The sequence below is a fragment of the Lutjanus erythropterus genome, chromosome 12 (genome assembly GCF_056507025.1).
Source record: "Lutjanus erythropterus isolate fLutEry1 chromosome 12, fLutEry1.hap2, whole genome shotgun sequence".
Classification (NCBI taxonomy): domain Eukaryota; kingdom Metazoa; phylum Chordata; class Actinopteri; order Lutjaniformes; family Lutjanidae; genus Lutjanus; species Lutjanus erythropterus.
In genome coordinates this window covers 26,202,569-26,219,201 of record NC_139328.1, presented here as the reverse complement: position 1 = coordinate 26,219,201, position 16,633 = coordinate 26,202,569, and the positions used below count along the sequence as shown (strand labels likewise).

Below are 16,633 nucleotides of genomic sequence, written 5' to 3'. Positions count from 1 at the left end.
TACCGCTCTGCTCCTCCACACCACCAACAACTGGTTTCCACAGCTTTTTTCTCACCTTTAACGACTTAAAATCCAGTTTCCCCGTTATATTTCTCATTATATAAGATTACAGAAATGATATTATTCTGTCGTCCGTTCTGTATCAACTGTGTAACTTGTTTTTGCGCTCTTCACTGAAGCTATCTGATGTTTACAATGAGTGAAATATTCAAATTCAAGATGACATGTTTTTTATGGTTGCATCATTCAGTCAAATTAAAATATTACAAATGTTCTGTGCTTCATTTAAACATATTTCTCCAAAGTTAAGCAAGCAGTTTTCCAGTTTTTAAAACTGTGGAATCGTAATTAGAATTTATAAAGTTGTGCGTCTGAACAAAGCTTGACTGCACAAGATAAATTTAAGATATTTGCATATCTAAATCCTCAAACAGGACAGAATAAGGTAGTACTATTTTACAGGACATATTATAAATAATTACTATCTCAATACCGGGAGGCTTTTCACTTCTATTTATAAAATCACATTTTCTGAACAAGTGACTAAATTACTTTTAAAAACATAGTGATTTTTGCTGTACAGGTTAGACATTTAGGTGACATTTAGTTAATGCATAATTGAAGTTATATTGTTTTGTTGATAGAGATATCGATACTGCTCATCGATACTCTTATTGATACTGCTCCCCATAATTTGGAGCAAAAATAAAGACATGGCAAATAAAAGCTTTGAAAAGTGAAACAGTTATTTTATTATTAAATTTTTGCAGAAAAAAAATGAAATAGTTTCCTGAGATATTACGTTTAACTGCTTTTTCATCAAACGTAAACATAACGTGATCTCAAACTTTTGAACGGTTTTCCCTGTCAGCTGTATATATAATGTTACATAAAGACTGAGAGTAATATTGTTTGTCCAGGATCTTATCAATATTTCAGTACTGATCAGTCAAGAACCTTTACCATTAAGAACTTCACCGCTCTATTTTAGTAGCTGCTAAAGGGATTTATTTATTCTTAACACAGAGCTGTAACTCCCATGATGCTCTACATGTTATTCTTGAGCCCTGCTAAGAATAAAATAGTGTTTAAAACAGTAGTAAGTTGTATTTATATTGTTGTATGGTGCATCAGCATATAAACCTGCAGTTCACTAACCTTAGCTGAGCTGTCTTGAGTTTTACTGTAAGAATATTTATTCAAACTCAAACTTGGTCTTTGGATGTACGCTGCATTTATTTCACATCAGTTAAGATCGAATACTTTAAGAGCATTGAACCAACAGATAAAGAAAAAAAAAGAAACTCTTACATGAGCAGTGCTGCTTTAACATCTATTTACATTGCTGTAATGGAGATAATATACTGTATTATCATCCCCATTGATTACCTGATGTGCTTTTATTAATCTGAAGGACGCAGTCGGGCTCTGGAGTTCAGCTCAGCTCAGAAAGCTTCAGATCATCTTAAGGGGAGTTTTATTAGTCGAGTGGCTGCAGGGACAGATGACAAGTCAGTCATGTAACACTGGTTTAACGCGGCCTGTTCCCAGCAGGTCAGCACACTACTCAACACTCCCCCACTGAAACATGAAGGTAAAGAAAAATACATGTGAATTAATAGCAATTCAAGCCTTTCATTTAGAAAGTGAAATGTAAATTTATGCCAACTTAAACTGGTGAAGTAATGTCTGTCTCTTTCTTAACATTTTTTAAACATAGATGTTAGCCTTCTATGTTTTTAAAGGGCCATTTCAGTCAAAAATGATAGATTTAGCCCAAATTTTCTCTGAAAAGCCTAATTTTAAGTAAAAGTATTATTTTAGAGTGTTTTAGTGCAGTTTTCATTTCAAACTGAGTTTCAGTATCTTGCAGGAATAGAAATAAATAACTTGTATCAACAACAAAAAAAAAAATCACTTGATCTGAGAAAATACATGACACATTTTTTTTATGTCAGTCTGCCTTGATTTTAAAGGGCAATTTCACCCCAATATCCCAAAAGTTTTGATTTAATGCACTAAATTAAAATACACTTAAAAAAAACACCATTTTTGGAAGAAAATAGCTAAAGTAAAACTGTTCACAGAGAAATCTCTGGATTCTTCAAAATAACCAGGGCAGTGTTCCAGGAAAAGGATGTTGCTGTTTAATATTTTAAATGTATTATTTTAGTGAACAGCACAAAATAAATTCCACTGTGTTTAGGCAAATATTTCATAGGTGTGTATGTCAAAGCCTGGACAAATGAAACCAACTGTCTAGGGTTCCTACAAAGTCATGAAAGTTTGGAAAATGCTTAATTTAAACATATTTTTTCAAGTTAGGAGAATGCTTGAATATAAAATAATAATATGGAAAAATTTTTAAATATAATCTGGTGTTTTTCCTGTTTTGTCCAGCATCACAATTTAAATGTGATGATAAAGGCTTCGACAGTCTAGAAATGTTTGGTTAAGGTGCCTTTAAAGTGCCTGAAAAGTGCTTTAATGTTACTAATGTAAGGGAGTATGAACCTTATATTATCAGAATGGAGAATATAATGTAATTGTATTTGTAAGAAGTTGTATTGACTGTGACTGAGCTGAAAGTACTGTACAAAGTCATAGCAGTATATGTGTCCCTCCCATACATTTATCGTGCATCTTAGCCACTGTGAAAAGTGCCTTTCATCCATTTGCCAGACAGCAACACCGCAGGCACCTCACCCTCACACCTCACACAATAGCACCAGATTAGCATATTACAACAACAAAAATGTCTCTGAACAAAGTAGTTAGCGACCTGTGCAACCTCAGCCACTGCAAAGACAACAAAACTTCCCTTTCCTGACAGTTTCCTCTCGGGGCCGCAGCCAGAGAGGAGCAGCAGTTCAGCGAGCCTGCAGCAAAACTTCCACACTGGCAACATGTGAATCATAAAAGCGATGCCTACACACCGAGCCAGGACACAAAACAAACCTGGAGAATGACTCACAGCCTTACGTTTCATTTGGAACAATTCGATACTGATTAGATAACACTGACGGTGAGCGCTTTCAGCAAAATGGCCTTGGAAATGTTTTTAGCTGCCGCGGTGGCCTGGTAGTGGTTGAGGGCGAAGAAGAGGGCGGGAGGGAAGCGTTGATGTGGGTGGCTTCGCAGAGCCTTTGACTGTAGCTGGCCGCCGAATAATGATGGCTGTTGCGTAACCGTCACTGAGTGTAGACTGGAAGTTTTTTTTTTTTTTTTTTTAAACAGGAGGGTCGAGGTGATGTAATGTCTACAGTATGTCTGAGCTGAAGGGTCATATCAAAGAGCCGCCACTAGGAGGAGAGAGTGGGCCTGGCTGCATGTGAGGATGATGAGGATGATGGAGTGGTTGTAGACGGATGGTCAGAGGTGTGAAAACTGCAAAAAATCTTCATCAGTTGTTTGATCACAGTTTTTAGTCTCATATATTTTATCTATTTGAAACAAACGCAGAAGTCTGCCTTCACCATTTCTGTTGTGTTTCACAAACAGTTGGATACAGTGAATGTTGGATAAAAGCTTCATTTTACCTAAATCTTGTGTTCTAAACGCCCAACTTTATAGAAATTAAAGGTGAACATTATTGGTGTTGTCTGCTTTACTACAGATCAGTTTTGTTTCAACAATTCTTATAATCAAAGTGAGTCTATGGAAGCCCATTTCCACCAACGTAATGAAAAAAAAAACCTGTAAGTTTATAAAATTTCTAAAAAATAATGAGTTGGTATCTCAAACTAATGAGAAACTTGGCCAAAATAATGAGTTACTGTCTTAAAATAATGACTTAGTTTTGCAAAACAATGACTTAGTATGTATGGTAAAATAATAAAATGCTTTCTTAAAGTCATGATTTTGAGATACTAAGGGTCCTATTTTACACCCAGAGCAAAGCCGTTACGCTGCTGACGCACCTGCCTCTTAAACGTGATGAGAACTGACTTCCTGATTGGCTTAATGCATGTTCAGTCTAAACTCGCTTGTGAATTAATGAGGACACTTGGGCACACCTGATAGATGTATCTCGCTTTGCGCTGGTAGTGCAAGGGGTGGGGCAGGGCAAAATACCACTTCCACCCCTGGCAAAAGACGGCAAAAGTAGATTTGGACACACCTTGATTAGATTAAATCCATTTCGCTTTGCGCTTTAGATCAGCGTAAGATCGGGCCCAGTGTCATTATTTTGAGAAAGTTTCTCATTATTTTTTAGATAATAATTAATTATTTTGAGATACTAAGCCATTATTTTGCTGAAGTACTAAGAGTATTTCAAAGTCTTTTGCTCCTGAAGTTACAAAACAATCTGTTGTGGCTCACAAGATTGTCTGTTCACTTGGGACAATAATAGAACTAATTTACCATTATGTTTCAGTTATACGTAGCTAAGCTATTTGCCAGTATGGATAGAAGCTGCACTGTGATCTAGTCGGTTAGGTAGCTCGTATGATTGTACATGGATTCATAGGTAGCCTTTTGTCAGTGTTGTGTAAATTAATTTTTTTTTAATGAATAGGCTGATTTACACCCATGTGCTAAGTCACTATTTTGAGATACTATAGCAGTATTTTCATTAAGATTCTCATGATAATGACTTACAAGATGTTTTTTTCACCACACTGGTGGAAATGGTCTTCCATTAGTTTCAGTAAGAAAAAAAACACAGCACAAAATAAATAGATTTGTGCTAAACATCTGACATTTTTCAGTTAATTTTCAGAAAGATTTTTAGAACACAATTCTTAAAAAAAAAAAAAAAAAAAAAATGTTGTTGTTTTAAGGATCAGTGTTCTCATTATAGCAGGAAGTTTTGAGTCTTTTTCATTTTCACTGTGGGAGACTTTCTTCTTTTCCCCCAGAAATATATATTTTTATTCCAGTTCACTAACAGTATCTTAAATTCACTAACAGTATCTTAAATTCAGCTTTTACTATCAGCTTAAGCTCATAAAATATGACTGTTTGGGTGAAGTCTTGTATCCTCAGTGTTAACTTGTCAGTAACTTTGAGAAGCAGACTTGTTTCAGCTGAGTGGCATGATGACTTCAAACTTTGTCTAGAGAATTAGATTCCTCTCAACTTGTGCAGCATAGAGCAATAAGAACTTCTTTTATTATCATGTTAATGGAGTGTTTTTCCTTTGTGCTATTACTGCGGTTTCCTAAATAAAGGATTTTTTTTTACTACTTTCACCATGTGACACATTCTCAAATAATTATTATAAATACTATGTCAGGGTATTTGTTCCACTTTGTGTTGAAGAATTGTCTTCCAAAACACTTTAAACCCCATTTACAAATTGAAAGTTTTTTTCCTTTCCTTCTATATACACAAAAAGGAACATCCAGTGTATAAATGTGTTGTGATTCTTTCAACCAAACACTAAAGTTTTGTTTTATCTCTTTAAACATGACAGGATTTGTTTCTGTTGTCAATCACGCCGTCAGAGTAGCTGTCACTTGTATTGTCAGATGGTAGAATGTATCATTTCAGTTATCCTCATCATCATCTGTAGTATTTTCTTGTTTTTTTTCCATGCAGTCAGTCATCATAATGCTGCTGTTAAATAAAATCCTCTGAATGACAAAGGCATCAGATTTGTGTGCAGCTAAAGGAAAATACATTTTTAACCACATAAATGGGTTTGAAGGCAGTTTTATTAGCCAGTGATATTGAGAAATCTCTTACAAGTTTCAAGGTCTGCACATGAATTTATCACTTTTTATTCTAAGTACAGCATCAAAGAATTATACTTTAAAACATAAAAAAATCAAGTGAAGTTATCAACAGAATGTGAGGAAATAACAGTTTTGATGTCCCGACAAAGAAATCTATGTATTCGGTTGAAGAGATATGCACTGAACTTAGCATGCAACTTAGCAGTTCAGCAGTCTCATAGTTTCATAGTTCATAGTTCATATATTCTCATAGTATTTTCATTTGAAATTTTGTGGTATATTGATTATATGTTTTTAAATTAATTTATTTTATTTTTCGATTTTCAGGAGATTCCTCAGAGTACCACTAGGGGGAGCTCAAATATCACCAGTAGTTTGAGAGTCTAGGATTCTAAATACCAATATATATTTCAACACTATTTTGTCTACATATTTCTAGTATAAAATTATGGTCAATTTGAGAATTTAGTCAGCTAAAAGTCATTTTAAAATCTGCAGAGAATTCTAGTCACGGTTGCAGCCACACCAGCAATACAAGGAGCCAAAATCGACATAAACTGATGATCATAAAATAATAAAAATTATCTTTGTTTGAATAAACAATTAGTCATGAGGTCTCTTGTATATTTAATCTTGGAATAAGTTAATAAATTAATGAACAACTTTTTAGGTTATGGTTTTGCTAGCTTAGGCAAACAGTGACAACATGACCCCATTCAAGCCAATAAAAAATGCAGGACATAAAGCACCCCTGCCTGTTTTTAGGTGGTTCCTAAAGATAACAGTGTTTAGCAGGTACTCTGGTGATGTGCTGCCCCCTGTTTTTTGTAGTATGAATTTCGACAGGTGAACGGTGCTTTACATATAGAAATATAGAAAGTACATTTTTTATCTAGATTTTTATTTGTGTTTGAATGTTCAGGATTCTGGGCTTGAAGGCCTTAAAGGACCAGTGTGTAGGATGTAGTGGTATTTATAGTGGTTAAATTACTGATTGCAAACACGTCACCTCATCCTCCTTTAAGCATGTAGGGGAACCTAGGTGGCTGTGAAATGTGCCAAAAATGACCATATAGATATATGTATATCTAGGCCATGTAGATATATAATAGAATACAGCTTACTCTAAGGTAACAAAAACATAATGATTCTCACTTTTGAAATACTTCTGAAAACATTAAAAATTAATATATTTAATTTCTGCCTGATTCTGCCAATAAATCCCTGTAAATCTTACACACTGGACCATTAAATTTATATCTGAATCTTTTGGTTTTGGTCATTAACATACAAATATTTTACATATTATCTCTAACATGTTGCTATATATATTTTAATATTTATCTAAATGATAGATATGAGCAGTAGAAGATGTATAAATCACCCCGTGTGAGCCTCTGTGGCCTGGTGAGTGACGAGGTTATTTACAAGGTTCAAAGTCGATGTGGTGTCTTTGTGCGGGAGGTGCCCTGGGTGGCAGAGGCCGACAGATGGATATGTGATCAACTCAACATGAGTGATTTTGCCTCTTCATCACACACGGAGACTTCGCCTGCACCGGCTGATGAATCACTTCATAGATGTGACAAATATATTGGCCTCATTCCTCGCAGGAGGAATAATGGTCAGAAAAATGAGCCGAAGTGTTGTGTGGAGTTCCTCAGACAGGCTCTTTTTGTAATTTTTGTCTCATTTAGGCTGCTCAGTTTATATTTGAAAGATATTATGTGGAATATAGCAGGTATACCATAGAGCAGGACAGCACATTTATAACAAAAGGCACAAAGAAGAGAGTTGTTTTCTTATTTTTGTCATTTTAAACACTTAGTCTCAACACGTTTCCCCATGGGGATCATTAATTTGACCCAGTCTAATTAGTTTGTTATTGCACCTTAAATGTTGGAATAGTATAACATGACTACTGTGAGTTTTCTGCTGTTCGTGTTTTTCTTTGATACACTGACCTCAGGGCCCAAGAAACCCAATTAAAAACTCACAATAACAGTTGCATGGCTGGGAATGTCAAACGAAGGCTGTTAATCCAGAGGATACTTTAGAGTTTTTTTTACCTGACGTTTGGTGAAATAGGATAAAAAAGTGTGTTGCAAAAATAGGATGAGTGCCTCCAAAGATGTCTGGCTGGATGGATTGACAGTTTGAATAAAAAAATCCTATGAAAAAATGAATGAATTTTGTTAGAAGACCCAGGGGAGAAAAGATCTTTGGTTTTGTTGTTTTTGTTTCACTTCTGAATGTGACTTATTTTAGGTTTCATGTGACTGTGCATGAAAGACTTTCATTGCCATAAAATCTGGAGGGGACACGTCCCCCTCAATATTTAGGACATATGCATTTGTCCCCTATAAAAGCATTAAAGTAGCAGAGGACTTTTATTTTGACAAACTGCTATAATGTGACTCGTAGATACACCATAACCTCCAGCAGAGTTGTGGCAATGCAACCTCAAGAGCAATGGTTGCAATCTGTCCTGGCTTGTGTGTAGATTTAGACTTTGGAGGTTTTTGTATTCTAGAAATATTTAGAGGCTTTATATATATATACACATGATCCACACTGTAAAAGCCATACAGGATTTAGTGGAGTCACCAGATCTATCTCATTAACTTTTTTCTTAATTTTCAGAACTCTTCAGAACTTATAAACTTGAGTTTTTCCAGCTTGAGTCTTTTGACTTGAAATGATGAGCTGAATTAATGTACTATTTGTATGTATAACATGATAAGTTCATTCTGAAAAACCTGGATGGACATTCTCCACTATTTTCTGACATTTTGTAGCAGCCCTCAATTAAACATGACAATTAAGTTGTTAAGTAGTCTTGCAATATACTTATTAGAGACGGGCAAGTAAAAATTGACCGTCAGCAAGACGATCTCTGACCCGATTATGCAAGTGAAAAAAATATTAACGTTTAACTTGATTTTGTACTCAAAATTTCTTGCAGGTGGACCCCTAGAATGCCTATTTAATACATGTACCCCCGAATTTTTAAATGAAACCTTCACCCCTGAGGACATTTTGGGTAAAAAGTAGAATTGTTTTTTCTCTTTTCTCTTTTTCTCTTTTGTTGCTTATTTTCCTGCATTATGATTTTTAAAAGTTTTTAAAAAGTTTTTTCTTGTCTTTAATTTAACCGAAGGAACAGACCGCACAGCCTGCAAAAACACTTTCAAAACCCACAGTGAGAATGCAACAGTTTAAACCATCAACCTGAAACGAAAGCACTTTTCTAAATCCCTGAAAACGTCTTGAATGTTCCTTTAGGATAGGACCTGCTCCATTAATGATGTCACCATATTTTATAATAGTGTTACAGTGGCAGTCACTTCCTATAGCAGGGCACAATACTTCTTGGAGGGGAACCTGGTAATATATCTTCCTGCTGGGCCTTTAGCCTGAATTACAGCAGGAAAAACAAAAGGTTAATCACATTGGGAGACTCCGCTCTGCCTCCGACCACCCAGCTTCTCTCCATCGCTGCCTCAGTGTTTCAATTCAAACTGCTTTATTGGCATGAATGTTGGATGAACAGGGGGGAAAGGCTCCTTCCAAAGCACCTAGAAAAAATAATACAGATGTCTTTCTGTCCACTTTCTGTCCCTGTTGTCTCTCTTCTTGTCTTTCTCACCGCCCCAGTTTCTGTCACCCTCAGTTTCCATCCATCACGACAATATGCGTCGCAATCACCATGCGTTGAATCAAAATGTAAATGCATCATAAACTAGGCTGCTAGAAATGCATTCGCTCGTCTGAGAATCAGGTATCAGAGTGTCCTCTTGTTGATGACCAGAATCCTCTCATCCCCGACCCCCTTCTCTTCATTTCCCAGCATGCTTAAATGCCGCCGGGCGCATTACATTGAGATTCAAGAGGTTATCTCGCCGTGGTGATGGGGATTGCAACAGCCTAAAGGATCGCCACAGGTTAAAGCTTTTTTTTTTTTTTTTCTTCTCGAGCGCCACGTATGGCTGAGCTTTAATGAGCACAACTCCTTGTCTCCCTTCGTCTGAAAAACAACACCTCGCCACCGCGGAAAATAGATTCTGAGGATGTCTTTTGTAAAGCTTCTCACTATGTGTGTGTTTGTGTGTGTTTTACAGGGTGGTGGGCCCCGCTGTGACCTTCAAAGTGAGCCCGAACACTCAGAACGTCAGCACCGCAGATGTGGCCAACGTGGCTGGTAGGTGTTCCTGAGTAATGTTGTCTTTCTACTGACAGAGAAAAAGACAGGCCATTATCATTGGCTTGCTGCTGCACCTGAGGCCCCAGATGAACATTTTTCAAAACTTATGACTCCCTAGTAAATTTTTTTTTCCTTTCCTCTCACTGTGCACTCTGCCATGCCCACTCTGGCACTTCATGGCGAGTTTTTCTATTCCTTTGTGAACGGTTTGGTTTAGTTTGGGTAAGTATTTGGTATTGGCCCATTTTGAAAGGAAGCCAGCAGGATTTTCTGTTGTGTCACAAATCTCCAAGCAGCCATGTTTGGCTCCATGGTGGAAATCCATCGGAGAGTTGGACGTTTGCCTAAAAAAACAGACTCGGAAAAAAAAAAAAGGGACACCAGAAATTTGTTGTTTGGGAAATGAGTCAGCTCATTAATGCCTTTCACAAATATAAAAAAATCTGATATTGTGGAGTTTTCTGAAAAAGACTGCTACCACCAATCACTATCAGCTGTACCTTAAAAACAATCCTGAACTTTTGAGAAAACTTTTAAATTCCTGGAAAATCATGTTTGTAACACTAAAGTCACACAATAGCAAAAACAAACTAACCAGAAATCCTGAACAAAAAAAGTTAAACCAAAAAGGAAAAAAAATAAATAAATAAATACTACAAACAGTCCCACTCCCCTGTCACATAAACAGCCTTTCACATGTCAGCTAATTTCACACATAGAATGAGTCTACACAGTTATCATATGTCACATTTTCCCAAACACATCACTGTAAAGATGGAAAGAAAACACAGGGCCTTTAATTTTAACTCTACTACTACTATCCTGTGATAAATCTGTTATCTAATGCTCCAGGTATCCAACAGTGGCCTAAATCGTGGATACCAGACTTGTGATAAATGAGGTTTCAGATATTTTCTGTCAAAACTTATGCAGGTCCACAAACCTGAAACCAATTCAGACTTTTGTTCCACTTGTAGACTACAGCTGACTGTGCACGCACATATCTCAGATTTTAAGTAACTTGTGATAATACATAAATCACTGCCTCTGTTTTTTTTCTCTGATTGTGGGATGTTGATCAAACAAATCAGAGGAACTGCTGCAGATTTTTTTAAATCATGGAGTTACAAACATAAATCTCATCCAGTATTTGTAAGTTTTCTAATCAGCTATTCTTTGAACTAAGATCTAAGAAAAAAAAAAACTGTGCAGTTGTCATATCTAAATTTGAAAGTGGCACTCTAATGTCAGAACAGAAAAATGAGAAAAATCAAACATAACTCCCTAACAGGAACATCTCACTATAAAATTTAGCCCAGTTGCAACAAATATTACCTTTGTTTGAGTTTACATTGAATTATATTGAGTGTGCTTACATGCATTCTTGCATACCCATGTGTAATATAATTCAATGTAATATGTAACATTTATTATTTTAATTTTTATGCCTTTATCATAGAGTTTATAGTTGAAGAGTGGACAGGAAAGGGGGATGACAAATGTCTGCAAAGACCTGCAGGCTGGAATCAAAGCTATGGCCACTGCAGAGGGCTTCTCTTATATTTATAATTTATACATAAAATGTCTGAAAACGACTAGACGATTATATATTTATTGAGGTTGTTTCCAACAATGTTCAAACACAGAAAAATACGTAATTTTATTCAAGGTAATGGCGTGCTTCATTTGGTTGCCTGTTGCTATAACTGCCGGGAAACATGGGTTAAGTCATATGACAGGAGGATAGGAAGGATAGGAAAGAAGTTGGCACTGTTACTTGATACATTACCAACTTCACAGCATCATCATAGTCTGTCTTTTATTATTTGTTTAGATTGAGAGGCCCACTAACAGAAATTAAATACTGTGTGTTTAGGTTGTGTAGCAGTTAGCCTGCGAAAAAAAGGAAAAATGACCATAGTGTGACACTAGGAATGTGACAAGTTCTTCTGTTGCTCTCGTTTCTTTCATGGTGATCATATGGAGATGCTAAATGTAGCAGAATGTTAAATTTAGATTGATGATTTTGTATTTGCTATTTTTTAATTTTGTTTTGATGATTTATGATTCTGTCCACTGCCCATCTTTTTGTTCTTCTTCAGTGATTCTGTTTTAAAATGCTCCAAATCAAAATGAGTCGGTTCAGCCTGTTCTGTCACATGGAGAGGGTCCCTGTAATAATCTCTGAGTGCCATCCAGCAGCAAAGACATTGTGAAGGTGTGTGGGAGTGTGTGTGTGTGTGTGTGTGTGTGTGTGTGTGTGTGTGTGTGTGCACTGGGCTACAGTGTGACTCACGGTAATGAGGCGAGGGTGTTGATGAAGTGGGGAATAAAGAGAGGAGGAATGTTTGCCATTAGCCAAGCTGTCAGTCCAGAGAGAGACAGAGACTTTCCTGATATTCCCTCGGCCCAGTTCCAGATACACACACTCTCTCTCTCTCTCTCTCACACACACAGACACACATATCCTCCAAATAACTTACACGAGTAGCTCACTGTCTGTTTTTTTCCCCAACATCTCATCCCTGCTTGATAATTGCAACCCCACCTCCTCACCCACACTTACACACACACACACACACACACACACACACACACACACACACACACACACACACATATAGACACACGTTGTGCTGATTATGCAACGGCTTCTCTCCTGTTTTTAAGTGCTATTGTTGGTGTTCTCATTTCCCGCCCGCCGCTCTCGCCGGCTCTGCGGGGTCACGGATGAGCCTCGATTGTTATTAATGCAAACATTTGACAGAACGTGCTCGAAATGAAATATGGCGTCCTCTCAGCTAAAGTGCAATATTGTGGGCGGGCTGTCTTTAAAGTGTCGTTTGTCATATTCAACTAGAATATCAATCCATCCCAAAGTGTACATTATCCCCCCTGGCCAGGGTTTATAGTGCTTTTCTGAAACATTAAGCTTTACACGGCCATCGTAATGACGTCGTTTTATCATCATTTATGGCCGCTCAGCAGCGGATGGTGGAGATCGGGCGTCCATCTCTTCCGTCACAAACTTGTGTGTTTTGGTGGAATGCTTTTGGCAGCTGTTTTAAAAATAATTCAGCTTTATTTGATTTAATCCCAGCAAATACATCAGCAAGACATCACTGTGTGCCAGATAAATGCTTTAACGCTGAACTATGTGCAGCGGTGGAGGAAGAATTCAGGTCCATTAATGCCGTCATTTTATCTGCAGTTTGTAGTGATGTTGAATTGAATTGTGTTATACTGAGAAGTGCTTTTGATAACCAGGAAATTAATGAGGAGAAAACTGAAATATACAGCTGAGAATATGGAAATCTAAGAAGATTCTGTATTTTAATGACAATGCAGATAATATAATAAAATCCATTACCTGATGATGACTCCTTATTGGCACCATCTTTTATTTATTAAATCTATATTGTTAGCTCACTACATGGCATATGAATGAGTGAGTTTGGGAGAGCCAATCTAATGAAATAATTACTTTGTAAACTGCTTTTAGCCCCAAATTATAAACCAAACTCAACAGACTTCTAAGGTAGGCAGTGCTTAGATGGATTAACATGGGATTTCTTGAAGTCACAACACTTTGTAGGCAGTGGGAGATAATTTCTGCTTTGTATCAGCATATTAAATTAAATAAAATCAAGATTCATCTGTTTGTATTCCGTTTTATTTAGTCTTCGCAGTTTTCAACTTTAGTTTCATATGAATGCTGTCATACATTTACAGTATATACTCCAATAAATATAAAATACATATATACAAGAATATGTGGTCTTGGCCAATGTAATGAATAGGCAGTTTCAATGTTATGGCACACAGAGACAAAATAACAAATGATTACACAATTAATTAGGTATGTACACACAATGTATGCACATCTTTTTATTTTATTACTTATTTACACTTCTTATTATAATGACACGATTATTATTATTATTACTGTTATATTTTGTAGTATTAGAGAAATGTTATCCGCAATTTGTAAATAAAACTGTTCTTTTTTTGTTGTTCTAATAGTGATTTCAGTCAGATTTTTTAGGACAAAGCTATGGATTATTAAATCATCCATCATAACCATTGTTATGTATTAGCATTCCTTACCCTCATGTGTGTATAAACTAAACTTAAATTGAGTTTTTACAATATAAAAATGTGAAATTATGTGATTGTTGCTGGACATGAGAAACAGGTAATTATTGGTTGTTGGTATCTGCTGACAAAAATCCATATTGCATATTGCACTACTGACCCACATAAATGTGCTAATTTTATTGTGACTGTGAGGTCTGATTTTCTTATTTGACATAAAAAAATGAAGGCAGTTCCTGACTGCAGTCTCACAGGAGTCCAGTTTAAACCTCCTCATCCTTCTCCGTCTTACACCGGATCGATTCTGACCCCGGCCTCCGGATGCCAAAAGGTCCGATTAATGCAGCCAGGCCGGCCAGACCTGGTGTTGCATTTTAAGAAGCCACGTTACCACTTCTGTCACGCGCGTCCGCCCATTGTGAGGAACTCCAGGGCCACCGGGGGCCATTGTCAAATGTGGGGGTGGATGTCAAGATGGTGGGCACCGAGGTGGTGACCCTCATTGTCCGGCCGAGGGTGGGCGGGGGACCCAGAGGCTACTTCCAGCGGTCTGTCACGGCCGTGAGAACGGGACCCCATGAATAGGCCGGGGGTCAGGGTCAGGACAGCGGGCAGCTCAATTAGCACTTAAAGCAGGAGGAGAGCAGCTGAGATATCCTTATCCCTGCACCGTCTGTTCTTCTCTGACTTCTACTTTTTTATGCCAACAGCACTTGTTTTTGCATACATGCTAATCGTGCCTCTCAGTGTGAGGATAGTTGCTCACACATGCCCAAAAGCTGTCCACTCTGGGGATTATGGACGGTTAGGACAGTTGGTCAGTCTCAGACTACCATCACAGTCTCTTCTTGAGTTAAACTAACCCTTCTTTGTTTGAGGCAGACAATGGCTGGTTGCTCAGTGAGTCAATGTTGCATCTGAAGTTTGATTTGTGTGTTGACGTGTAAATAATTTCTTGGCACAGAGGTCACTATCAGTTTAATAAGTTAAAAAGACATTGTCCCAGTGGAGAGGGAATACCAGAGAACGCTTAATTTACATGCTAATTAATGGAGAAATGGAGAAAAGTGGCGGGAAGTGCAGATCATTCCTGTCTAGTTCACATATCAATCAAAAAAGAACTTTTGAAAGTTTTGTTAGTCCCACAAATTTCATTTAAAATGTAAAATATATAAATGTTGCATTAATTTGGTTATACTGGATGACATTTGCTTTCATGTGATTTTTATAGGATCTCTAGGTGTCTTTGGGCTATTTTCTAATTTTCATTTACAAATGATGACCTTATAATGTTTTGCCCTTTTATGAATTGGTCCTCTGATATATCACTGGGAAGTTAGTGCTTGTCTTTTGAATGAGTACATTTTGTGTGTCTGTTTAGTCAAATTTGATGACAAAACACGTCACATTTTGGTATTTTTCTTAAAGTAATGACACAGTACATTACTTTTAGCAATAATTATTATTTCTTGACTAGCACAACCTTTTAGTCTAGTTTGTATAGATTTTTAGGGATATGAAGCCTTTTGTAACCATCACTTCAAATGGCTTAACTCTTGGACATACAGTGCTTCATGTTATCTTAATGTAAGCAACTTGAGCGAAATGATTTGGGGAATAAAGCATGGTATATTTAAGAAGAGATATAAAGTGAGGTACATACTTTTTTTTCATTTTTACTTTTTCAGTTCTCATGCAAAGCACCCTGCAACAATTGCTGCACATGTGGAAGTCAAAGTGTCCTCACAGTGAATGTAAAATATTAAATATAATTCTTCCTTTTCTCTGTGATCATGCATGATGAAGAAAGGAGAAGCCAGAGACAGCGATAGAGGATTTTTACAGCTTCTTTTTGTCAATAAAGAACATGGAAACTGTACGTCTTGTTCAGCTCTCGGTATGAAATGCTGTGAGCTAATATAACCTATTCAGCCTTTAACCTATTCAAACGACTGCTGTGGCCAAGCATCACTCAAGGTCTTCGGCTACCTGAGCCTTTTGAGTATTACTTTTCTTCAGGCCTGGTATGATGATAGTGTAACAGGGGCAGTCTTTTCTTGACTATCTATCTGTACACAGTCTATAACACCCCCGTTGAATCTCTTTTTCATCACAGATAATGGCAACGGACAGCAGTTAACTAGTTCGCTCCAACCAAGAGACACAGATGGCTCAGATGTCGATATGATGGTTGTTTATTGCTTGCAAGCAGTAGTGATGCACCTGAACCCACATGCATTAACCAGGAAAGCACAAAGAATGCAGTGGAAACAGATATTTCTTCTATTCAAAGTTGCTTATCATAATTCATAAAAAGTATATTGTAGAGTTAATATTTCAAGTGCAATTTATGTCCCCCAGTTAAAGAGGATGTGGTGGTAGGCTTTGGAAGGTTCTTAAAACTCAGTTTAGCTAAAAATAAAAAGAGGAAGAGAGATGAAAAGAAGAACACAAGTTTGAGGAAAGTATGAAGCTTGTGTTGTTCAACCAAGAAGACCACAGGGAGACTAGCTTTTCTTTAGGGCACGACAAATGGGGATCCTAATAAATACAGAAATAAATAACCCCCAAATTCCTGCTAGAGCGTTGAATATTTGCCGGTAATTCTCATTGAATTTTCGAATCCCCAAAAAATGGTATTGTTGACATTATC

At 36.9% G+C, this 16,633-nt stretch overlaps 1 protein-coding gene across 1 annotated transcript in view; it reads left to right on the top strand.

Annotated features, from left to right (window-relative positions):
• The window catches only part of LOC146318071 (receptor-type tyrosine-protein phosphatase N2-like), a 299,017-nt gene that overhangs the window by 100,727 nt on the left and 181,657 nt on the right, over nt 1-16,633 (top strand). The window contains exon 11 of the mRNA XM_084731518.1: nt 9,803-9,882. Within this exon, the coding sequence (XP_084587644.1) occupies nt 9,803-9,882 (80 nt within the window). The remainder of the gene's footprint in view (nt 1-9,802; nt 9,883-16,633) is intronic.